The sequence below is a fragment of the Accipiter gentilis genome, chromosome 24, assembly GCF_929443795.1.
Source record: "Accipiter gentilis chromosome 24, bAccGen1.1, whole genome shotgun sequence".
NCBI lineage: Eukaryota > Metazoa > Chordata > Aves > Accipitriformes > Accipitridae > Astur > Astur gentilis.
The window spans coordinates 15,827,597-15,854,104 of NC_064903.1; the positions used below are offsets into that span (position 1 = coordinate 15,827,597).

At 46.7% G+C, this 26,508-nt stretch overlaps 1 protein-coding gene across 1 annotated transcript in view; it reads right to left on the reverse strand.

Annotated features, from left to right (window-relative positions):
* Nucleotides 1-3,910: 3,910 nt before the first annotated feature.
* Nucleotides 3,911-26,508, reverse strand: part of GPC4 (glypican 4) — a 70,558-nt gene continuing 47,960 nt past the window's right edge. The window contains exons 4-9 of the mRNA XM_049827916.1: nt 17,227-17,392; nt 11,315-11,445; nt 10,964-11,110; nt 10,429-10,565; nt 8,059-8,234; nt 3,911-7,050 (exon numbers count right to left, since the gene is read on the reverse strand). Of these exons, the coding sequence (XP_049683873.1) occupies nt 6,842-7,050; nt 8,059-8,234; nt 10,429-10,565; nt 10,964-11,110; nt 11,315-11,445; nt 17,227-17,392 (966 nt within the window). The 3' untranslated portion in view covers nt 3,911-6,841. The remainder of the gene's footprint in view (nt 7,051-8,058; nt 8,235-10,428; nt 10,566-10,963; nt 11,111-11,314; nt 11,446-17,226; nt 17,393-26,508) is intronic.

The window sequence follows — 26,508 nt, forward strand, 5'->3', positions numbered from 1 at the left end:
GATTACGTATTTTAAGTTTTTCCAACTTGGTTTGTTGTTTGGTTTTTTTTATATGGGAAAAGCAAAAGTAGCAAAGCCAGGACACACCAGCTGAAGTTCCCACTTGCCCCAAGACGCAAAGGCACTAGAGCCTCTCAGAAGTCAGCGCCTCGTCTCATTTCCCAAGACATTTTACCTGAAGCATCCTCAAGAAAGCAGCATGGCCTATGCTAGTGCATGGGAAATTCAGAGCAAACAACAAAGTCATTTAGGACTGTTTGAGTGAGAGCCACTTTCTCTTATGCCGCTACCTCATGCATGTATCAGGGTGCATCAAATACACTCCATTATGGGGATTCATAGGAAGGCAGCCATAAAAAAAAAAATAAAAAAAAAAAAAAAAAAAAAGAAGACAAAAAAAAGGCTCTTGGTTAAATCAGAATAGCTTTTCTACTGCAACAACCCAGATGATATGTATCTGCGACCTTGAGTCCATAAAAGAGTCCCTGGAAATGCAGATGCACCGCGTGTTAACGTCAGTGAAAAGCCTCCTGCAGACTTAACCGTCCTCAGATCTGCTTCTTGCACAAGACAGCAAGAGCGGTGTGTGGTACTAGCATGGGGGAAATGGCTGAACATGTACAACAATTAGCTTTAAATATAAGATTTCAGCTATTGTTTTAGTTGCCTGTCCCTGGGGATCCTCAGCATTACTGTATTATTGATGATGCTAAATGGGCTTTTCAACAAAGCTGGTCTGAAGTCTTGTGAATGCCAAAACAGCATTTCAACCCATTAAACTTCACAGACGAAACGATTTCTTCTAAAAATAATCATCAGTTCTTCCCACCAGAAAAAATAAAAGCCTGGCCAATTCCTAACGTGCCAAGTTTTCAGGCAGGCCTGATTTTTATGGCTGAGCTTATAAAGCTCTGAAGAAAAGCAGGTTTATAATGGAAACACCGACACAGCCGAATTATAGGTGAAGAGCAGCCACCCTACACAGTAGGGCTGCCAGCAACCACTGGCAAATGCATTCCACCTTGCTAATCCTGAATTTTCCCGTTCAGAGGAAAAGATGAGATGTCTTAACTCCTGCTAACATCCTCACCATTATGTTGATGCAAATACAGTCACGAGGCAATTACCAGCCCAGCCAAGGGCCAGCCATTGTGGGGCTGACAATAGCTTGTTGAGCCCTTCGGAGGAGAAACAAATACCTTCAACCTTCTCCAAGATTTTAAGTCTCATTAGTATAAATCAGTAACCCAATTAATGAGGGGTTTAGCATATTGATTTGCATCAGTTTACATGAATTAATGACACAAGTAGCGGGAGACAATGGGGCAGGACACGCTGGGAAGATGAACTGCTACGAAGGAGAACTGTGTTGCCGCAATGCATGAAAGAGGGGCACAGGCAGCCCAGAGAGCGCGATGGGATGAAGCTGCTCCTACTCAGCTCCTACGCGGCCACGGGGGAGATAGAGACATTACCTGGCTGTTGAAATGGCTAACAACCTGAGGCAGATTTGCTGATGTAAATTTTAAGTGCTGCTTTTTTAATGAAAACTCTTGTTTTAATGGTTGCAGCAATATCTGGTTGGGGGTTAAATGGAGATGGCTTCCAGGGGAGACCACCAAGGTCCATGGGTGAGATGCGTTCCTGCTCTGCTCCTGCTGGGACATGGGACACACACAAGAGGATACACCACAAAGAGCAAAGATTTGGGAAAAAGCAGCCAGGACAGCAAGGAAACAAGGGGCAAAGTCACAGTGAGTAGGCTGGAAGGAGCCCAAAAGGGCAAAGGCCAACAAGGCAGGGCAGGGAGAAAAAGCATCTCCACCAGCTACCCACCAGCACCCAGCCTACAGCGCACGGATAGTAAACAGAGGAAGGCAACACGTCAGGACATGCCATCAGCATCCTCCAAAACCTGCCAGGTTTAGCAAAAACGTCTTCCTCGTGGCCACCTGCCCCTTCCGCAGCTGGCAGGGTCCCCAGCTCTCGCCAGGCTGCCTAGCCCAAGGGACCACCGAAAAGGATGGTTCTCCCTTCCAGAGGAGAGTGACAAAGGGACGGGCCATGCCCAGGATGCCTTCCCCTCCTCCCAGGGCGGGCAGCCCCTCCTTGCTCCAGTAGTTATAAAAGGGCTCTCAATCCATGTAATCCATTAGATACAAATTACAGCAATTTAAGCACACTTGACCCAGAATTACAGCAAGCCCATAAAGAGCTGCGTCGTCCCAGGCAATTTACACTGTTACAAGCCCTCAAACAAACCACAGCAGAGGATTAAAAAACAACAATAAAAACAACAAAAAAAGCAAACCAAACCCAGAAAACATGATGCCTGAAATAGAATTATCAAGAAATGAAAACCATTACTAGGGTTCGTTCACATTCAGGTGGTCCTGAAAATGCCACTATTGCACAAGCTCTAACCAACGTGTGTTTTGCAGATGCCTTACACCATTAAGTCACAGCCGCTTGAAAGAAGATGTCATGAAGCACAGCACTACATAACCATTAGGGATGGGGACTGCAACCCCCAGTGCTGAGGACACAAGGCAGGAGGGACGGTGCTGAGCTGGTGGCTGCTTGCCCTCCCCGGGGTGGCCCCTGGCTGCGAGTCCCCTGCTGTAGCAGCTCAGGTCAACACCAATCCCACCAGCCAGGAGGGGTTTGCAATGTTCCTGCATCAATTTTCAGCCCTCTATGCATTTTTATTCATTTATTTTTAACTTACTACTAGTCCTAGATAGCATCCGAAGGAAGAGAAGCGGCAGAGGACAGGACACCCTCCCACCAGCCTTGCAGGCACTGCAGTGTCGGCTTATGGACCACTGCAGGCAGATGGCCACCGGCCATCACATCAGGCAGAGACTCGAGGCAACAACACTGCAGTTATCCTAGATACTCAGCCTAGCTTACACGGAAAGATAAAGCCACTGGCATTAAAAAAAAAAAAAAAAAAAAAAAGAAAAAGGTGCAAGTTATTTTCTTCCAACAGATTTATCGAGGCTCGGGTTTCCTGCAGCAGCCATGCCCACCAGCTTCTACACACATAGCCCTTGGTCCTTGGGGTCCCCAAGATGCTCCGGGACTGCCCACGCCGGCAGGACCTGGGCGTCTGCCGCTCCTGGTGGCGGAGGTGTGCCAGGGGCACGGGGCTTTCCCAGGGACGAGAAGAAACGCCACGGTTTTGTGCTGGCAAGCAAACGGTGAGAGCAGGGCAGCAGCTCCCAGCAGCAGCTGTCACTGGTCTGGTCGCTGCTTCCACCACGGGGGACGCTGCCACGTTCACACGGGGGCTGCACGAAGGTAGGAGGGAAGAGGGCAGCTTTGGGGGAGGGTGACAAACAGGGCCGGCAATTACTGTGGGACACACGATAATGAAAAGCATCCAAACAGACGGAAGGGATTTTTATGTGCCTCGCTCTGAAACGTCCAACGCCAGATGCTATCGCGAGAAAGGAGCCAGGACCACGCCAGAGGTCTCGCCTGGTCCAGCAAGTCCAGCTAAAGCGAGGAGAGGATGGCGATGGAAACTTCAGCACCATCAGGTCTAAGAAATGACCAACGTCCTGAGAGGTCGCACCCTCCAGAATGAATACACCGACTTGCCCGTGAGGACAGTAGCCAGGCCGCCTCAGGCAGAGGGGCAGGAGCAGGACCCTGCCCCGGCGGTCCTGGTCATTCCTCCCAACTTCAGGCCACACCAGCCACCAGAGCACAAAACGAGAGACTCTGATTACAAGAGTCCCGGTTTGTGCTCCCCTTTTCCCCCATCGTGGCTACCACAAGGGTAAATGCGGAGGCTGGTCGGCTGGAGGAACCCAGAGCAGCCTGTACGCGCGTGTCGCCTGCGAGGCTGTCGCAGCACGGAGCTGTACGTGTTTCAGGAGAAGCACAGAGCCGTTAAAGCAGGTCGTTTCAAGGGCTGTATTTTTTTATTCCAACTCTTTGGGAGACAGCACTTCACACGCTGCGAAGAACACCACCTTTCTGGTTCATTTTGCATTTGAAGCTCGTTACCATTTCCACTCATTTTAATTATTAATTCTATGTATGGAAATTTTTCTTTAAATCATGCTCGTAATGGCAATGGTTACGTGAAGAAAAAGAAATACTTGAAGGAAGGAAGCACATGCCTTCCTCGAAGTCAGCAGCATGCCTCGTCCCTACCCGTCTGGTTTAGTTTACAATCTCATGTCAGAGAGCCGACTTCACACACAAACACAAAATAAAAGCAGGAACACAACTTTTGATCATCCTACATTGATGTTTACTCTTGTTTCCTGTAGCCCCAGGTGACAAATCTGTCCTTTATATAGCGGAGGATTGTTGTGCTATTAACAAAGTCAACTGGACACGCTTAAAACTCACAGCAGGTCTTTGCATTGGTGGCTTGTACCAAACTAAGGAATAATAATTAGTAAGCAGTTAGTTGTAAAACGATAAATACAAATTCAGAAACGTTTCTTCTGAGCAGAAATGCTCGAAAGTAGGAGAATTTACAAGCAACTTTCTTACATATGAACACTTACGCCAAGAAGGGAGATGTTGGAGAAGTCAGCCCCTCTGAACACAAGGGCTTTTGTTCCACCATTCTCTGAGCTCTGAAGAAGTTTAATTTTTTTTTTTTTTTCTTCATTTAACTTTGCCGGCCTGCCAGCTGGGTATAAGCCAGAAGGGTTATCCAGTCAGAACTTACTGTGATATATTTACAATGGTAGTGCATCTAAGGTTTGTTTATTTCGGGATTAAAATTCAAATGGCTAGAACCATTTAAATAATTAAAGGGCAATCAGAAAATGCCATGAAACCAAACAAATCAGGAAAAGTCATGGAAGCCATCAGCAATATTTAATTCAGAAATTCTCTTTGTTAGGGAACTTAGCTGAAAGAAAACAGCTGGATGTAGTTCAACCCTCTAAATTAAAAACAATCTAACAAGGTCTATAGGGATAACTCTTTCAGCTACATATTGGAGACCAGATTCACTTCTACCAAGTAAATGTAATAGCACTCAAAGCTAGAAAGGAAATTCCTCAGAACTGAGGTAGTTTCTAAGTATCAGCACATTTTCCAATTCCTCGCAAGGCAACTTAGCTATTTACAATCCATTTTTTCCCACACATAAATTTATAACTTTTTCAATTTTATGGTTCCATGATTTATTTTCTAAAGAAAAATAATCTAGCCAGAGTATCCGTAACTCTACTAACATCATGTTTTAATAAATAACTGGCTACTTCTAGTAAAATTAAGCCTCCAGATTGTTTATACCAGCCAAGAATACTCCATCTTTATAGCTTTGCAGAAATTTGGTGTGAAAATAAAGTTGAATATAACGCTGACCCTGAGCTAACAAGTAATTAATGCTTCAATATAAAAATAGAAAATTATCCTTGCAACACAAGGGTGGAATAGAGCAAACCCTCTCTCTGGATTGCTCTCCTGGCAGGATCCTGGTGTCCAGCCAGACCTAAAGGCTACCTAAAGCAAGAGGAGACATGCAGAATAATTTTGAGTCTTTCCAAAGACTTTGTTTTCCCTAAACTCTTTTAAAAATTATTTCATCTCTTTTCTTAAAAATATACATTTCTTTTATTAAAGAGTTGCCGTTCACCACAACACTGTTCCAACTGCAAAAGCACAGGTAGAGAGAGACGAGGGTGTCTCGGGTAATGCCGAAAAGCTACAGTCGCTGGGCATCGGCTCCCTGGAGATCAAATACACCGAAAAGGAGGCGGCTTCAGCCCTGCCAGCTCCTGCCTGCTCCTACTCCGATCTGCCTGCAACAGTGCTGCGGGGTGCTGCCCGCCCGCTCCTTCCCTTTTGCTGCCCACCGGAGAGGAAACAAAACTCTTGCAAAAACAAACCTGACACCCCCCTGCCTCCCCTCCCACAAAGTATTCCTTAAAAACAAAAACAATTTAAAAATTAATCCAGCGTTCGTCTAACAAATTTGCAGACAAGACACGCGTTGGCATTTGGATCTGCGAGACGACAAGTTGCTTCCAACCGAACAAGTTTAATGCCTTATTCCCACGGGGGATGCATGTCGGGAACTGACCTACAGGAGTTACAGCTAATTGCAAGGATCCTGGGGAACAAACGACAACTCTTCTTAGCGTCTGCAGAACTGGAATTCTCTGTAGTCTCTTCCAATTTAACCAAACCTCCCGTAAAGAAAGTACAACCTGCTCCTGGCATTAACACCCTATGCAAACGGGGCACTTGGCACGCTGACCAGCTCTGCCTTCACCTTCTGTTTTACCACATAATAAAGACAAATTACTTCCACTTCTTTCCAGATAAGGCAACTAACATAATGTGGATAAATGGGAAGTTAACTACATGAAACATGTTTTCTCCTTGTTGGGCAATTATTTTTTTCCCCATAAGATAACATGATAAATAAAACCTGCTTCTGTACAGATATTTCTCATTTCAGAAACACATACTTGTTACAGGCCAAGAGAATACTCTAGGGTTTTTTTGTTTTCGTAAGAAATATGGTAAAATAAAATAAAAAAAAAAAAAAGAAAAAAAAAGTGATAAAGACACAAATGCAGAGCTAACTACAGGCTTGTATATACATTTTTGTTATCCACCTCTAACATGGACTCTTGGTGAACGGGACAGACTGGTAGTCCCCGTTCCTGTTATTCCCAGAATAGCAAGGGAAGAAAAAATAATCAGTATCTTAAAACCAGTGGCAACATAGTAAAAACTGTACACTGTTGTCCATTAACTTAAAAAGCAAAGTCCCTAGATGGTATAAAAGTGAAAGCAGGTGCCTTCTAACTTTTATTATCAAAGTCTTTTCCCCCCCCCACCCTACGCTGCACAATTATCTCCATTGTCTTTGCATGGCCAAGAACAAAATGCTAAGGAGCAAGGCTGCTTGCGATAAACCGCTCCTGGTAGCAGCAGAAGTGTTCGCGTTCTTATCGCTCTTGTTGGAGTTCCCGGTGACTTCGGTGGCATTGAACTCGAACTCCGGGGAGCACTGCTGGAGCTCGCAGCCGCTGCCGCTCTCCTCCCCGCTGCTCTCCTCACCTGCGGGAGACAAACGCACGTGCTGTCCTCCTCCGCCGTCTGCAGCGCCAGGCTTCGCTTGCAGAAGGCAGCGGGGGGCGGAGGGAAAAAGCAAAAGCGCGTGGAGGTTTTGACATTTATGAGATGTAAGCGTTGGTCCTCTGGTTAACGCGACTTCTGCGTGCCGTTCGTCACACCCATCTGTGCTGGGGGATGAAAGCTGGACGTGAGCCGGCAACGTGCGCTTGCAGCCCAGAAAGCCAACTGGATCCCGGGCTGCCTAAAAAGAAGCGTGGCCAGCAGGTCGAGGGAGGCGATTCCACCCCTCTACTCTGCTCTCAGGAGATCCCGCCTGGAGTACTGCCTTCAGCTCTGGAGGAGTCCTCGGCACGGGAGACCTGGACCTGTTAAGAGCAGGTCCAGAGGAGGGCCACAAAAATGACCGGAGGGATGGAAGCCCTCTCCTATGAGGACAGGCTGAGAGAGTTGGGGTTGTTCAGTCTGGAGAAGAGAAGGCTCCGGGGAGACCTTATTGCAGCCTTTCAGTACTTAAAGGGGGCTTTTATAAAAAAGATGGGGATGGACACTTTTGTACGGCTAGTAGCTATAGGACAAGGGGTAATGGTTTTAAACTAAAAGAGGGTAGATTCAGACTAGATATAAAGAAGAAATTTTTTTACGATGAGGGTGGAGAAACACTGGAACAGGCTGCCTAGGGAGGCTGTAGATGCCCCATCCCTGGAAACATTCAGCGCCAGGTTGGACAGGGCTCTGAGCAACCTGATCTAGCTGAAGATGTCCCTGCTCATTGCAGGGAGGTTGGACTAGATGACCCATAAAGGTCCCTTCCAACCCAAACCGTTCCATGGGAACAACCCTCCTCACACAGCCTGTCAGAGATCCGGTTCCCACCCACTTCACTAACACGCTTACCCACAGCTGAAGCTTAACCAGCTACCTCTGCGTTAGCATGAAATCCAATTAAAAAGGGAAAAAGAAAGAGCAAAAGGCAAATAGCAGCAAACATACTTATATCAATGAAGTCGACATCATTCCCACTGTAGGCATTCTTCAGCTTGTTGGTCATCACCCGCAGAGCCATGATTTGCCGGCGGATCACCATGTCTGGCTTGGTAATATCAACTTCTACCTCCGGGTTATTCACTTGACTTGCTAAGCCGTTTCCAGTCACCGCAAAGTCATACCTGAAAAGAAACCGTTCCTGCTGGTACCAGAGCTGCAGCTCGGCAGGGTCCCACACCAAAGGGTGACAGCTTGGGAACTCGGCGATGCCACCCATTTCCAGCCTGGGTGATATTCTGAGCCCAACGCGATCTTCCTACATGCTAACCCCCATGGAGCCCTTCTCTGGCTTCTTACCCCATCTCCCCTCCCTGCAACCTGAGCAGCGTGTAGAATTAAACACTGTTTTCATATACCTTGTGCCACAAAGGCAGGGGAAAGACAATTTTCTCCCCAACTTGAAAAGAGAGGGAAGATCTGGGGTTTGTAGTAATAATGGCTTACAACAGCATAAATCAGCTCGCTGCAGGCAACAGAGCAAAACAAGCTGCTGAGGTGCCTTGATGCCCAGTTAGATGACACTTTTGGGAAAACAACCTTTGGGGCCATAGTTATCCCACAGAAACCTATAGTAACTGTTGGAGGCAAGAGTGTCATTCTGGCTTTGCATAATGCACCTTAACCATCAAGCTGGGGTATTAAATGTGTACTTCTCACCACGCAGACATGAGATGCAATTTCCCTAATAACCCCAGCAGGAGAAACATCTGTGACGTTGAGGATGAGATAACGTAACCCCATGCATTGAAGCAGAGAAGAGCCGAGCTGCTCAGCCTGAGGTGGTGTGTGCGCTCAGGTCTGAACACACGTATGGCCTCTTGGTTTAAAAGAGAGACTGAGCAATAAAACCCACAAGAATACGTCTCCTGAAACAGGTATTTGGAGTATCATCTTACAGAGCAGGGATATGATACTTTTTCCCCTCCTCCAGTTATCTGACTTGCAAGAAAAATCGCTGTTTAACAGAAGAAAACATTACTTTTCTTAGCTATGATATCAACATCAGTATCACGAGAGAGAAAAAAGCCTTTAGCACAATCTACTGATCCTGGAGCCCAGGCAGTGAGATATAAGCATACATCTGAGGGGCATGCTCAAACCCTGTCCTGTATGTGGGAGGGTTTATCATTATTATTGTTGTTGGTTTTGTCATTATTTGTGATCGATATCATATGTTTCAAAGAAGTCAGAGAGAGACCGAAGTGTAGAAGACTACTGAACCTTTAGCTTATTGGAGCCACAGAGAAAAGAGTAACAGCAAAGCAAAATATCTTGCGCAACCCACACAGGGTGTCCAGCCTCCCCTCTGCCTCCTTGCCCAGGGCTGCCAAGTCTCCATCTCCCCTCCTTACCGGTGCCGGCCCTTGTGTGCACTGGGGAAATCTGCTGTGAGAAGTCCTGTACAAGCTGCTGATAAACAAGACCTCAGGAAGGTAGAGCCATTTCTTGTCGCAGAGCCCCAAACCATTGCCCTGGCCAAGCAAGGCAGAGTTTCAGGCACACACAAAACAGTGCAAAATTTGTGTGACGTGGCTCAGTCCTGTGCCCCAAAAATATCAAGGGCAAAAACTGCTATTACTTAGAAAAACTGCTGGACAACCCTGGACAACTATTTTTTTTTTTTTAATGGAACATCTTGGATTTTGCTTATTTCCTCAGTAAGCAAACAGAAAAAAAGGAAACTTCTATTTCCAGAGTAAAAGCTAAACAGTTACAGAAACCATATGACAGAAAACCTTTGGCTTATTCATGTGTTGGTAATTTCTTCCTTACAAGAAAAAAAAAAAAAAGTTTTGAAACTATTTTCCCATAAAAAGCGTGCATGAAAACCACCGGTCCCCTCATGCCACTGACCTCAGCAGCAGAGAAGAGGACCTTTCACCAACCTCCGTTCCCCCTGCCCTTGGTCAACAAGGAACGCAGCAATAGCTCCTGGTAGAAACACCAACTGGGGGCACTGGGGCAACAGTGCTGTCAGACAACATAAGCATCCCTGCTCTGTGGCCGTGATACAGGATTTTGTACAAATCAGCTCCCCGAACCCATGAGCAACCAGTAAGAGGTTTAAGTCCAAGGAGAGACGCCGTATCTGGGTATCTAGGCTCGGTTCCCTCCTTTAAAACAAACCACCATGTAGAGCTTGGACAACCCTTTAGCTTTGCATTCAAGCTCTCCCATCTACAAAAAAACAGGGGTAACGGCAGCAGCCTGGCTCGGGGGAGCTGGGGTCACTCCTGTAGGAGAAGAGGGCTGGCATGCCGGGAAAAGCTGGGGCAAGAGGGAGAGAGTTAACAGAGGGCGGCAGCATCGCCAAACCTGCTCTTGGCGCTCCCGTTCCAGCACTCATTCTCGTTGACAGTGCCTACAGACATCTTTTCATCGTTGCAAATGTTGCCAGGGAGAGATGACCAAAATTTTTTGGCTTGCTTCAGCTTTTCTTTCACATCAGTAACCTATTAAATAAAAGAAAAAAAGAAACACAGGACATAATCCAGAATACCAAACGCTCATTAAAAGTGAAGCTGGAAAGGTATTTTTTATCACAACAGACGTGTATAGACCAGATCTTCAGGCTGAGTGTTTTGATGGTTGATTTACTTTTTTAATACAAAATTAAACACCGCTCCTCAAACACATATTACTCATAAGCCAAGCCTTTAAAACAGGCACTTTTCTGACATAGAAGCATTGAGGTAATTCACGTCTAGAGCCATAGGCAGATTACACCCCTCAGAGAGTTTAAGACAGCCAAGGAATATTAAGAAACCCTATAAATTACAAATGGAAAATTATACTCTGTGGTACACGGGTGCGAAGCGCCTGCGCGGCACCGGCAGGACCAGGCACTCACCAGTCGGTCCAAGCTCGTGCCGGCAGCTGTAGTCGGCCGCTCCTCTGGGTTGTAGGGTCTGAAACGAGTGCTGAAACCGCTTTCGGAGACGGAGCGAGCGGTCCGGCCCTGGGCAAGTGTTTTTGGCTGGCCGCATCCCTGGAAAACCTACGCAAGAGAAGGAAAGGGTTTTATGACATGGGAGATCACAAGAGCCTCCCTTCTCCAGGCTCCAACCCAGCCCTTGCCCACAGTAATACATCAGCTTTATATACACTTGAAAGGGCATCAAAGGAAAAACATACTGATGAGAACAGGGAAATAAAAACACATTAGATAAATAAAGCCCAAGAGTCCTCCTGGCCCACTGACCTTCTGAGACACCTGCATGCTGTTCTCCTGCATGTTCATGATCGCATCTGAAATTTTCACATCAATGGGGTCCATGACTGACTCGATGTTGAAGGGACCCTCCAGCCTCTCTGCTACCAGCAGCATTGAATCTAACGCAAAGAGAGAGACAAAGGCTTTTAATGGAGGAGCTTCAAGAATAACAGATAACAAGGGTAACAGATTGAGCATGCAGACATTAACCACTGCAACGTCGCATCTGCCCAGCACAGATCTCCAGGAAACATTTTGCTCCATTCCCAGAGCCTACAACTTCACCAGGCACTTATAGGCTGCCAGCACCAAACCACAGGCTCATATACATCAAAAGCCACATTAAACGAGGGAGAGCCATCACAGCCTGCCAACCAGCAGCCTGTAATCACCTCCTCCCATTAGAACAAGCATTACTAACACCCTCCTCTCCATGCTCATTTATTAAAGGCTGCCTTGTGTCATTTGTTTTTCAAGACTGCTTTCAAAGCCGCTGGCTTCCTCGTGCTGGTCCTGAATGTAAGACATCACTGCAAGAGGGCCCAAAATGATCATCGCTACCATCTCTCCCTTACGGAAAGCTACGGGCTTTGCTGTGCCTGGAGAAGCCAAGGGACTGCACCTTCTGGCATTACATGGATAATTTGGACGAGGGAGACTGCATGAGACCAGAGTAAACGCTGTGCACTAATGATATCTTTGGCACATCTCTACACAAGGGGAGATAGAAAAGTCCCTCAGCCAACACCGGGTCATTCCTCCTGTGCCAACATGCAAGTCCTCATCAACTACATCATTAAACATAGCAGCTACTGAACATCCACTACTTCCTCTGAGAAATTATTATTGGTATTAAGGCTTTCACCCTGCATCGCATTTAAGCCCTCTCTCTGGTTCTCCCCTAGAAGGTGCCTCCAGGTACACGCCTGGTGCTAAGCTCTCGTCTCTTCTCGCCCATCGCAACCTTTATTTAATGTTAAGTTTTCACTGCAGTGCCTCAATCCCAAAGCACCCCAGTTGCTGGTCTCCCCTCCTGCGTCACTTCATGATGCTCTGCCACAAACTCATCATTTTCCAGTTGCATTTAATGCTTCAGTTTTTCCTAGCCTCATGACATGGGAGGCCAGGGCACAGCGGTCCCTCAAGCCCCAAGGAAACCCTCTCCCCAGGAGCTCCTCCCCCGCTCCCAAGGATACGCCTGTTCCTTTCCATTAAGGAGAAATGGACGTTTCACAGTCAGTCTATTAACTTCTCTTGAAAAGTGTTTCTCCTGACATTCATCCTCCTTTCCTAAGCACAGAAGGTACCTTCAACAAGCAGAAAAATTCTGTGGGCTCTGGCTACCTGTTAAAGCCCTATAAAGATATTCCACATACTGAACAGTTTAGTTATAGCTCTGCCTTAGCACCCAAGTCATGTTAAACTACACTAACCCCCCCCCCCCAAACTGATGACAAATATACAATTAAGCTACTTGTGTATTTAAATTAATAATAATAAATCCAACAGCAAACCCCCTCCATGAACTGCAGATGCCTTCCTAGCCTGCAAATCCACTTTTTAAAGACAACTCAATATTCCTAAGATTTGCTGGGTGTTAGTTAAAGTTCTATCAGTTGATTGACCCATCCCAAAAACCACATCAGCCAGGACTGATGTAGCTCCGCCAAGGTGCCGGTGTTTAAGGAGTGAACCCCGGGAGGAGCTGGAGCCCCCAGGAAATCCCCTCGCCCCGCAGGCACACACCACCAGCACCAACAACAGAGCTGTTGCAGGGCATGGCTGGAATTTAGCCGTCAGGGACTACAAACAGGTCTGAACTAAATACATTTGGGGAGAAAAAAAAAAAAAAAAGGTAATAACAAATGAAACAAAGAGTCTTAGACTGTATTGTGGTGGGCTCCAATAAAGTGATGCTTCAAATCTCTGAGTAATGACTGTTAGCATGAATATACCATTGTGCCAGAGGGGAGAAAAATGCTTTTGATGTGCTACCAAATGGAGACTTTTGTAAACAAGTGGAGCACAACTTAAATGTGTTCATCATTGTCAAAGCTTTTGGGGTTTTTCACGCGCATAAAGAACATCCTGGCGCAGTTTGCAGGAAGCCGCTTATTTCAAATAAAAATATTATGAATAGACAGATAATAAAACACACAAAATGCATAGGGTTTTTTTTTTTAAAAGAAAAAGAAAAATCATTCCATTTTGTAACTACTTAATTCTCTGAGTGGCCAGGAAAGGCCGCAGATCAATAAAGTGTTTGTGAAAGACTGAAAGGAAACATAAACCCCAATTCTTCTGGCTGTTTGGCGTCTTTGTAAACTTTGAGCCGGGCAGGCCATCCACAAGACCATGGGAATGTAGAGCGAATTGGGTCCTTTGTTAGCGGGGGTGCCATGGCGTTACATGTATCACAGCCCAGGAATGCAGCCTCCGCTTTGACTGCCGATAGAGAAAATGCATTCGGCCTCCAGCAGAGCTGCCAAAGCTGGCGAGAAAAGATAAGGAAAGTAATAATTGCCCTTGGAGAATATATTCAACTGGAGCTCTTCAGGAGCTGGGATTGATACTAGCAAGGAGCACCAAATGAAATAAACTTTCATTGAAAAGGGGGGGGGAGGGGGAGAGCCCCCACCTCATCCACAGTTTTGATTTTGAGGGCATCCTGCAAACCTTCACCTCCCACCAGGAGCTGGCTGGTGTCCCCACCAGCAGTCGTGGCGAGGAGCGATTCCCTCCGGCAGCCACGTCTGACATTAATAAAGTTGGCTGGGGTTCAAGATAACGCTAGCACCACTGCACATTGAGGGGGGAGGCACGCCGCATTAACGCCAGAAATGAAGCTTTGGTGCAACTCATCTCCCAAAAAGATTTTCCATTACTGGGAGAGAGGAGTTGATTATAAATATCAATTCTTTCGCCCCAGCTGTGGGGCACAATAATTGGTATTTATAAGCTACGGTGAGGTGGCTTGGATCTGCTTCACAAAAAAAAGTCTGGCAGAGTGAAAAATGTACCCTGGACATTTATTACAAACACACAGCATGACAAAGACTGTCTCTCCTCCCTGTGATGTGGAGATAGAAGTGGATTTGGGGAGGGGGGGTGGGGGGGGGAACCAACCAACCCACACCATATAGCACCATCCCTTAAAGACCCTTTTCCTCCTGCATACATTTGTCCTTGCTACTGGCATTGAGACAATCCTTGGCAACAAAGCACCTCGCTCTCATGAAGGAAAGCAATTCTTTCGCATTGTGCCACCAATAATCAGAAACCCACATCTTCAGCCTCACTGTCTGACTTGAAGAACAAAAGGCAGTTTTCAGTCTTAACCCCAAGATCTGATTTAAAAGGGGAGGGAAGGAGGGGGAAGACCTTGACCATTCATTAACAACCTTTTTTTTTTTTTTTTTTAAGGGGAAAAAAAATTCTTTGCACACAAAGTAGTCCTCCAGATATGTGTATGGAGCCTGAATTTGACATCTTTGAGCGGAGTAAACCTTTGGCGGGGGGGCGGGGGGGGGGGGGTGAAGATCATGAAAAGGCACTGGAGATTAACACTGTTCATTCAGGAAAGCTCCAGCTCCCCCAATAGCTTGTTTGAAACAAAGTATACCCCTGTCTAATTAGTGTACAATTGCATCAGGAATAGAGGGCGAAATAATTTAAAGATAGTTAAGTGGGAGAAAAGAGTACAATTTGGTTATTATTTCATATGCTGCAACTTTAAATGGTCCTTCGCAGAAGTCTAAAGTCTTCTCAAAAAACCCTACAAACTTTACCTCCCAGTTTGGAAAAGCTTTAAATAAGTGACTTTCATATAGACCCACTAACACATGCGCATGCATATTTTATACGCATGTGGACCCAAATTCATATATACTTGCAACATTTGTTGGAAGTTCTCCCATTTAACTATCTTTAAATTATTTTGCTAGGTTCAAAATCTGTTTCTGACAAGTAATAAATCGCTGCCATAACCAAGTACTTAAATGCGCGATGCAAAATAGCATCGAGCCCATGCAGGTGGGTTGGGTTTTTTTGTCGTGGGGTGGTTTGCGGGGGGGATTGGGGCTTTTTTTGCTTATTTATTTATTTAGACCTTCAAACACACAGGACATTTGTGACATATGCCCTGCCCCAAATATCAGATCTATTTCATTTAATTTGCCTCAAGTGGCAAATTGAGATACAAACCAAAATCTGGAACATAACCAGCACCTGTTCAGTTATTAAACTGTCTAAAGAAAGCAGAGCTTAACTTTTCAGTATCCGTACTCCACTGCAACAATCAACCCAGAGTGCAAGAACCAAGCAAATACTGCCAATAAATGTAATGAAGCTTAATACCATACTTAAGTAATGAGTGGGCAAGAAGCCCCTTGGGGATGAAGCACTGCAAGAAGAAAGCTTTGCTTCCAACCTGGAATCGCATTTATTTATTTTGTCTTGTTTAATAATCTTAATTATTGTATGCAGTCCCTGATCAGTCTCGTGTGACGGGGCTCGCTGGCTTCCCCCGAGGTTCGTCTTTAGCTGCATACCACCTACAGCAATTAGCTGCTTGTGCTTTTGTCTGTTTTCTGGCATTATGCCCTTCCCTTTCATGGGATTCCTCTTTTCTACTTGGACTAGATGTTTGCAAGTCTCCTGGCTTTGAGCTATTTCAGCAACAATTGTAGCTGAAATACTTAATATTCTCATGAGAAAGACGGCTGGGAGGAATGGGGGGTGGGGGGCTGGTGTCAGCCTCCCAGAGAATGACTTGGAAACCCAATTTAGTATCACATTTAACTCCCTATATGGAATACACAGGCAAAAAAACGCCTTCTGAAAATAATACGCTGCACACATCCAGTTGGCACGGGCAGCAAAGTGAAAAGCCAGTGCACAAAACACAGGAAAACAAGTTCTAAGATTTAAATCTAGCCTGAAATGCCAATTATCAGCAATTTCCCCTTTTTTCTCTCGCACCTTAATGAAAGTGAAATCTTTTCTATCTAACAGTCTTTTTTTTCCACGACTGGGATGGGAAGAGTACCGCAGCCTTGTCAGTAGCAGCAGATACTTTACATGTGCACTTCATCACACATTAACTGGAGTGAAGCGACTGCTCCCAAAGGATGCTCGTTCACAGATAAATCAAGCCTCCTGGAAAAGGAGCACAAATGAAAACGTTTAACATTATCTATTGCCTGTGCCCCCAAAATGTGATGAATCGCCAATTCTGCTGAGCCTTAACCCAAGGTAGAATTTAACATTTCAGTCTAAGTTTCACGTATGGAATAATACTGTTTTATAAGCATGGAAGAGAAATAATAAACAGGAGGAAGAGGATGGCAAAGACACTCCCACAGTGTCATGTAAGGCCTATCAACATTTCAAAAGGATGGCGGCCAAGCGCCAAATGAGCTCTTTAAAAACAGATTCAGACACATGTCCCATTCAATTTTTTAATGTAAAGCTTACAGCTTTTCCCAAAGCTCACTACGGCTGGCAGGGAGACTCCCAGGCTGCTGAGCAGGAGAACTAGCTTCAGGAAGGACAGCTGTATGATGACAACAAACTATAAGGAGTAGTATGGAAAAAACAGCTTGCACACGTGCTTGGTCCAGCAAGAAGAGACACTACAAGCCTACAAGCACATGGCAGCTCCATCCTCCTAAAGCTTGCTGCAACAGAGGTCACTGGCACAACAGAAGTCTCATTTATTTAGAAATTAATGTGAACAGCAAAAAGTGTGCTGTATACAGAGGTATGGAAGGAAAAGATACCGACACAGACACCTAAAAAACCTGCTATAGCTCAGCATAGCTGCTCACAAAAGCCATTCAGGTGAGGGACACACAGCATCGGTATATACTCACATGCTGTTTTAACCCATATTGCCTTACCCATAAAGATATTCCACTCAGCGTCCAAGTCCCCTTGGTTGGCCAAGCAGCCTCTCATGACGTTAAAGCAGTAGTTGTAACAGGGCTTCACTGATACCAGACCTCGGCAGTATGGGCAGTACATCATTTTCAGCAGCGCTCGCGTACCCTGAGGCGTGGGGTTCACCTTTAAAAGAGAGAAAGGGGAAAAGAGAATAAAATTAGCCCTCGGTCACTAAAAGAACCCCACACGTTTCCCCCAGGGTGGGTGGGAACAGAGCTGCGCAGAGGAGATGCGGTGGGGTCAGCCACCGTCGTCCGGTCAGAGCTCCCCGCTTACGTGGTCCAGGGATCTAGGGAGCAGACGAAGGGGTCTGGCTCGCCTCCTTGGGTGGACCTGCCACTCCAGGGGGCACGGACGGTCCCCTTCTCCGCGAAACATTAGCTGCGCTGCCATACACCTTGTGGAACCCCTCGCCGGGCTGCGAGGATAGGCAACCCCAAGGGGACACGCAGCACTCGAACTCAGGGAAGGCAACCAAGCCAAAAGGCTTAACGCAAGGTTGCGCTACCCAAGCCCTGCTGCAAACACACAGCGAAGAAGCGTGCCAGGATTTCTCAGGGAAAAAGCGGCTGAGACGGGATGCCTGCTGCTACCACACCAAATCTGCCAGGAGCGTGCCCTCCTCCTCCACAGCACGGCTCTTCCCAGACAATCGCCCAGCAGGGCTCTCGGGCAGAGAGACCGGCTCCTTTATCTTACATTCAACTCCTGCAACACAGCATTTACATGACAGATACCGGGCTTCATTTATACTCAGTGTTCATCACGCTAAATAACGCCGTTCCCCCCACCCGAAGGAGGTGGCGGCTACAGCCTCGCAGCCGAGGACAAGCCGCGAGGACCCTCGAACCCGACGTGCAACCGCTGGGCGTGCAAGCGGAGCTATCTACAGCAGGCACGTCACCCCCTGAGCCCTCAACAGGCCTGTTTTCCAAAGTGACTCATGGTCATTCATGTTTGATTCACTCTCTGGCCCAGCTTCAAAACATTCATTGAAACCATTTCCACCCAGCCGGTCTGGGGAGCGTGAGCTCCAGCACTGTGTACTAGTGCCGACCACGCAGTGGGTCCGTCTAAAGCACTGAACAGAGAAGCTCCCTCAAGAGCAAGTTTAAGTGTTAATTAGCCACACATGAAAATGGAAAATTTAAGATGCGATCAGAGATACACTGACAAAATAGAAGCGGTCTCTGGTGTTTTAAGCAATACGCTTGAGACTTCTTGTAAGGCGTTTATGGAGAGCGCTCTAAATAAGTTATGATCCAAGACCGTGCTGAAGGAGGAGACACACGCACAGCCCCGAGGAGGAGAGAAGTCATTCAGTACAAAGGACTGGAGCTGTGGATGGCCCCCACGTCTCATCTGCAGGAGGTCTGGAAACCGACTTCATGGCAGAGAAGATGACAGGACTGAATGGAGATGAACCTACACAAGGAAGACCCGGTACCACACGTACGCTGAGGACCTCACTGTTGCGAAGCCCATCTCAGCGCGAGGGCTGTGGAGAAACTGAACATCACCTTCTGGTGCAAAAACTAGTTGGCAGCACATGAAACGAGGAGGCAACAGATTTCATTAAAAACACACCAGAAATAAAAAATCCCACTACATAATGAGGTTGGCTTTGCTAATAACATCAGCAGATTTTTACACCCTCTTTTCTTACAAAAAGATATGACAGATAAAATCCGTTGTGTTTCTACAACTCCAGAAAGACCACGATTTCCGTTCAGTAGGCAAGGAAACCTGTTAGAAAGACAGGACAATTTTCTACAGTTGATGGAGCTCAGTGCTGGATTTTGGCTGGCCAGCAGTGTTCATTCAGACATCACTTCAGCCCTCTTTTGTCGTCTTTGCCCCTCTTTTGTCCGTGAAGAGCCTGTTTGGCTGAGCAAAAGGAGACTCAATGTAGACAGCTGTTTGCGGTGGTGAGGGAATCTGATTCAGACGCTTCAGAGCATATATACATATATATATATATATATATATATATTTGGAAGGCACAGCAGGAGCAGCACCCCAGCAGAAAGCTCCCTATTGGGGCAGCATGGCTTTAAAGCAGAGCTAGTTCAAACACTGGGAAGAGCTCAAGCAACAGAAACCAGCTAAATCAGATGATTTATAGTTGGAAAACGGAAAACAGACAAATGTAAAGGTATCATCTGCCATCCAGATGGTGTAGTCCTTGTGTAACAAAAAAGTTGCGGGGCGGGAAGAAGGAACTAAATAACATCTCGCACCCAGAGACGGAGCTCCGAAGGACGCCCCTGTTTAGTAGTTTAGTTGTTTCTCTGATAAAAATCCCTTCCTTTGCCACTTGGTGGTAGGTGCCAGGAACTCCACGCCTAGTCCTGAGGCTTATCAGCAGATCCTGGCTGTCCTAGCACTGCTGGCCCTCAATGAAGTGCTCTGCACCCTCCTTGGGAAGAAAACTAGGAAAACGTTGATAGCACCAGCCAGGTGCTAGAGCTGAAGCGGGATGAGGAGGAGGAGACTTCCCCAGCCCTATCATGGAAAACTGCAGGTTTATGAAAGGGTTTCCATGACTGTGTTGCAAAAAAAATCACCCGCACAGCAGTGACCCACGAGGCACCTTCCCATCTTAGGTTCCCGGCTCGCCCCAGGAGCACCGAGCGGCTGCAATCCCGCAGCATCCCCCCGCTTTGATATTTCATAGGGGTTGATCTTTATGAATCCCAGCAGATGCAGGGGAAACTGAAGCCGCTTTCCCGCGTTCCACAGCAGACGACATGGGATGGTCACTTAGATTAGGTCCTTTGAACAAAGACGCAGGATGATTTTAAAAAGCAAACAGCGTTTTGCTTCCTTCTCCACATAGGTTTGCAGCTTTCTGAGCCCTACACAGAGCTGAGCAGAGGGTGATGGCAAAAGGGGCGATGAAAAGACAAACCCTAAGCCCTAACTACTGATGGACGTAACCCACAGGGAAGCTGTTAGCTTGCAATACAGTTGCAGGTGAAGAGGAAGACAAAGGGGAAATTCATCCGTCCCAATCTGCCATTTTACGGTGTCAGAAAGCAACAGGAAGGCACAAGCAGAGATCGCCTCTAAGGGAGTTTCATGGGAGATTATAAGCAATTACACCTCGTTACAACAGTGATAAATGCTTAACTGCTGCGTATCGCTGCAACGAGAGCCTTAACCCCTGGCAAGGGGCCCGTACCCAGTCCGGACCAGCTCTGGATCTGTCAGTGGGATGTGCCATATGTTGCACTGGCAATTCTTCACAAGCTTTTAATGTTCGCTCTGCCATGCCAGGTGCAAGCTCTTAAAACACCATTGTATGTAACAGTAAACCCAGATATGCTTTGTTCTGGGATTGTGTTTATCTTGGAAAGCAACTCAAGTTCATTCAAACTCTACTCTAGAATGACCCTCAAAACCAAATAATCTCCTTTCTAATAAAGCATAGTCCCAAAGAAAGCTTTATTTGCTGAAGAGGATTTACTCTGGTAGATGTGAGCCCAGGTAGTAGTAAGCTGTAGCGCACATATGCTGTAAAAGCTTCTAATAGGAGTAAATGCACTCCAACCCCTCCCTTTTATCTTGTGAAATTTATTTCCTTTCTGTGGCATTCCATGCCACTGCAGCAATCCATCACCCTGTGGTTTCATCATGTAAATTACAATTTGTCCATATCTATACGCTTTGTCAAACGTGAAGATTAAACGCTGCTAACAGATGTGTTTTGGCACCAAACTTCACATTCGTATCGAACTTGCTCCTTAAAAATACAGATTTGCACACAAGCCACAAAAATTAAGTGAAAAACAAACAATTCCGGGCTTAATTCAAACGTTTCGTATCATATTTGCGATACCCCCCCAACTTACATTGACCAGTGAAGGTACAATCATGTTCTTGTAAAATTACATGCTCTTAGTGTAATAAAATCTGGGGTTTGTTGGTACCTTGTCACATGCATCCCATTTCAGAGTCTCACATAAGGGAAACGGTCTGCCTTATGTCCTTAGCCTTTTCCAACTCCTTGGCAATTGCATCTGGATGCATGCGTCTAGTAGGAACTTCACCATTAAAGTCTACACCTATCAAGTGAAATGCCTTGTTAACAGCCTACCACAAAGCCACTAAAACTCAGGATAAACCAATCTGTGCAAGCAGATAAAGTTCAGAGAAGCAACTGGTTTCTTTTCCACCTTCCCTTCCAAGGCAAGGAATAGCTGAGGAAGGACGACAGAGCTCCAACCATGGATGGTCCTGCGGGGAGCTCCCACCAGCTGCCAGACAGTCAGAGCCACATTTTATTCCCTCACTCTACCCTTAAGTTAACATTAAGAATGTTAATAATAACACTTAAAACCCTGTCAGCTTTAATAACTATTTATAATAACACTGATAACTCAGGGTTTCTTATTTTCCAAGCTTGCACAAAACAGCGTTGCCATGCCAGCAGCACAGCCAAGAGAAAACATAAAAATCCAACAATCTGAAAATAAATGCAGTGAAATTACTTTTGATTTATACTGTGTTTTCTTTGCGGGGGGGAAGAAAAAACCCAACCAAAAAACCAAACCTGAATCAGGGCAGTACTGGATAAGGAGGACTGAAGGAGTAATTTCCCAGTGACATGGAAAGATGATTTCATGACTTCAAAAACTAACTCCAAAGCTGACTGAAGGACTGTGGGATGCTCCAGGTGAGCAGCCAATTTAGACAACTGTCATACATTTTTGGGACCAACACAACCTTACTTGCATCATTTTTTCCTTCCCTCAGTGTTGTGCAAGACCATCATCCTGGCACATGCCAGTCCAGACATTCAGCTCACCGTGAAGCAGAAGATCACTTGGGTGGCTCTTGGTTTGCTTCCCCACCCCAAATATTCCGAAGAAACTGTTTTGGAATTAACTACGCATTTAGCCAATTTTGCTGGCCTGGTGTTAGCACATGAATAATTTAGAAAGTATTTGGTTCAACCACAGATATGGGCCTCTGAGGTCTTGCACAAGGGAGCACATTTAGGAGCGATATTTAGGAACGGCACGGCTTTGTGCCTCGCCAGTATTCGCTGCCCCTGGTGACGTCTGCTGCAGCTTTACCTCGTGCTTTATCGTGTGCTTGTCTTCCCCACCGGCACCCCCAGCCCACACGGGGCAGACGGGACCTCAGGCTGCCAAGCGGACACCTCTTCCACCAAATGCTTCCAGAGCAACGCCAGGGTCAGCATCTCCTGCCCTCGTGTCCTCAGGACCAGTGCACCTTTCAAACAAAGCTTGCTCTCCAAAGCACCTGCCTCTCCCTGACCCAGAGACACAGCAGATAATTAGGAACGTTCTGTTTGCTTTAACGAGCAAAACAGTGAGAACATTTATCTTGGCAGCTACACCCAAAAACTTCCTTTAGTTACCCCTCACATTGTTTTCAAAATTAGCAGCAGAACCACAGCGTAGGAGGAGGCAAAGAAAGAAAGAAAAAAAAAAACACCCAGTGGACTGAAACGCTCCTGCACGGTGCCATCGGCTCCAAACCCACAGCCACATCCACGCGCGCTCTCAGCCCGTTAAATCCGCGACGATTGCTGCTCGAGCATGCTTTGAAGGCTATGCCTAGTGCAGACCCTCAGATGGCTGGAGCTGAGGCAGATGCAGCCACATTCTTGGCAGGTCTTCTCAGGGTCATCTTTGATGTGGAGAAGTGCTTGGTATTGTTTTCTGCATTGATGTTTGCCCTTGGCGCGTGGAGGGCAACGTCCTCGTGCACGGCGGCCCCTCGGTCTAGCCCCAAGGCTTGCAACTTGCTGTCCGGACAGCACCGCTTCTTGAGAGGTCCCTCTGCAACACTAAAAGGGCTCCTTGGCTCTTCTGGCTGGTTGTGGGTTGCCCTTGAAGCAGCAGCACCTGCCCCCCATCTCCTCTCAATGCGTGCAAGGGACACATTTCATTTCTGCCACTTCCCTGGGAGGGTTTGCTCTTGCCCGAAGGCTGCACAGCTTCGCTGGATATAGGAACATGAACTTCTTTCTGAAGAAGGATTCAGGTCCCCTTCCCCTTAAGTCAAACCAAGGGCAAAGACCGCACAAAGGGAGATTGGACCTTTGTTCTCTGACTAAACTTTTAGATCCTCAAATGGTAATTACGAGGGACACAACATTTACTGAAATAGGAGCTCGATGCCCTAGTATTTTTGATGATACAGGCCTTAATTCTTATTCATTCAGTGTTTTATTATTTTAATCACCAATTCTCCTAAGCTAACGTCTGGTCCACATTCAGCATCCATGCTGGAAATGGCAGGAGCCACGGTTCAAGAGATGCAGGTGGAGGTACGGGAGCTCACCCAGGACAGCAGTAGGTTGGTTTATGCAGGTTCAGCACATCACCTTGTGCTCAAAGGATGCCTCATTAGAGATAAAGCACCTCAGAGCAAAGGGGCTTAAAAAGCCACCAGGTTCTTGCTCCAGCTTTGGAGCAGCTGTGGGAAAGCAATCACCTGCCTCCTCCGCAATTCTCTTCCATAAAGAGTTTGAAGAAAATTCCCTCCTTGGCTGCTATCATCACACTTCATTAGGGAAGAAATGCTGATACCAAGGAAGCTAAGCCTCCTCTACCCACCGCAAACATGTCCAGCAGATTTCACTCAGCTTTTCATGTCTCTTGAGGATGGCAGGTGATGAGGTAGGTGTATTAGGAACACACACAAAGCTGTGCATTGTTTCATACAGCTCGTATCTGTGCTTCCAACTTAAACACCATTTCTTGCATACAACTGAAGCTGCTGCCTGTGCTGGACAAAAAGCAGGCAGGGTTCCCACGGACAGGCTGGAAGCCCCTTTCCAGCAGCCCAGCTGCTTTGGTGGCAACCGCACCTCATGTGGCTTTCAGCACGCAAATGCTCGTTGGGAAGGTGACCTGGGAGCCTCCAGAGCTCTCGGCAGTTCCTCAAACAATCGAACACAAGGGCAAGAGGAAGAAGTGGTAAAAGAACCCCAGAACAACAGTTCATCAGCATAAATCTCCTTGGGGCCTGCAGAAAACTCTCACCACCACTGCAGCTGCAGGAGGTCCCATCCGCACGTCCCCATCTGCAGCTCTGTGGAGAGACAGTGACACCAACGCAGGGACTCGATGTCGCACGGCTGCATGCTTTGTCCTTCACGCCGCTCCAGCGCTGACCTCCAGCCAGACCTCCCCTCCCAGCCCCTGGGTCAAGCAGGCTCCTCCCGACCCTACAAAATGCCATCGGGGGGCTCAGTCCTTGACCTCACCTTCTCCCCCCATAACGGGGACCTCCACCCCATACCTGTCGCTGACCTGCACTCAACAAGCCCCATAGCACTTGGCCCTCAAAGGTGTCGTGACCCTCAAACCAGGCTGCAGGTTTAATTGCATGTAACTAATTAAAGGAACTTCTCTGCGGCTTGAGAACTGCCCAGTTGTAGGTTCTTGCTCGTTTTGGTCACTCTGGGCTCTGGCTTGTATTTGCTCCGTTTTTTCCACCCCGGCTGGGGCAGGAAATGTCACTGCTGGCAGCAATTTAACCCGGCTCATTTTAGCGCTTGTCAAGGGCTAAGTGGCAAGCAAGCGATTAGGGGATGGGCAGATTTCCGTCTCCCGAAGGCGAGGGCAGGAAGGTCAGAGAGAAAGCACCAGGCGTCAGCAGATGACAGAGGGAAGCGCTGGAGGCCCCCAGCCCCGCGCAGCCCACCTCAGACGCAGGATACATCTCTAGCAGGCAAAAACCAGCATCCCGGGTTTTCTTCTCAGATCTGCTGTTCCGGACGGATCTGGAGAATTTTGTACTTTTGGGGTCCGAAGGAGGGAATTAGAGGGGTGAAGACTTGAGCATCAAAATTGTGGGTTTTAGACACAGTTTGAAAAAAGTCTGTGCTGTCTCTCAAAACCATACAGCTTTCTCTCTGTTGTGTGTTTGGGCAGCAGCACGTGGCTTCTGATCCACCCAATGCCAAATTAAAAGTTATTTTCTAGCATTCTGGCTCAGAAAACAAGCATACTTGCACTTTTTCAATATTCTCTCTTCTTTTCCCCCTTTACTCCCAAACTCATGCAAGAACAATACTTTTCTAAATGCATCTCCCTAGTGAAGATGTAAAAACATATAGGATCATTAAAATGCCATCAAGGCCATTCTACTGTAAGGAGCTCTTTGCTCTCCTGATAGCACCCCGGGAAAGTAAAAAACAGCTGGGTCTTGCAGTAGTTTGTATTTCTCCTCCTGAGGATTTTCAATTAAGCATATTTTAACTTGCTTGTTAAAAAAAAACATTAACAGTAAAACTAATTTGCATTACTTTGGACATTTTTTCATAAGAAGAATAGAAGATTTATCCCTCAAGTTAATCCCTGATATAAGCAGTCATCCCACTACAACTCCCAAGTAAAAATAATATGGAAGCAAAGTCAATAGAGTCATTACATAGAGCTCAGCAAAGCCGGACTAATCTATATGTAATGTGGGAAGCCCCAAAACACAACCGCAAAGCAGCAGGCATAAAAACATTAGCTTTTAAACTCACGTATAGAATTTCCCATTGTGTCTTGCAGAAATGTGATGTTATATTTCCACTGAATGAGATTAAAACACTATAGAAAAGATTATTATTCCTTCTACCACTGCAATAAAGCTTAGGCATTCAGCAGCAGGGACTTTTGCTACTGCTTGGAAAAGTCAATCTGTTGCAGGATTTCCAGTGCAACTTGTGAAAGCGAAGTGGAAAGTGCAGTTACTGTGATTGTACAAGGCGCGTGAGCTATTTTTGCAGCTGAGCTGGTCTCTGGGTAACCTTCCATAATCGAGCAATTCATTCTAGGGTTGAAGGCAACTCTACACTCAAGGATCTTCAAAAGGGAAAGAGAAATCACAACGCCACCTCGGGTTCACGACTCTGATTCGTAACAGATGCGGGGACCGTAGCCCTCGTGGTCCCGTGTCAAGTCTGGAGACGTTTTGATGAATTCTGAGCAGATGGAGCATAAACACGATCCCTCACCCATGCACGTTTACTGCCTATCAAGTGATTGCACATTCCCGAAAACCGTACTGGGGCTTAACAGACGGACCTCCCACCTGAATACTTCATCCGCACTCTCTAGCAGTGAAAACCCCATCCCCTGACCACAGTATCTGCCACACAGCCAGAAACAAGAGCCACCAAATCTGAAACTCCAACCAAGAGGTCAGCAGGCTTGGCCAGTGACCTGGCACGGAGACATGACGCTTGGCGTCATCCAGCACCGACC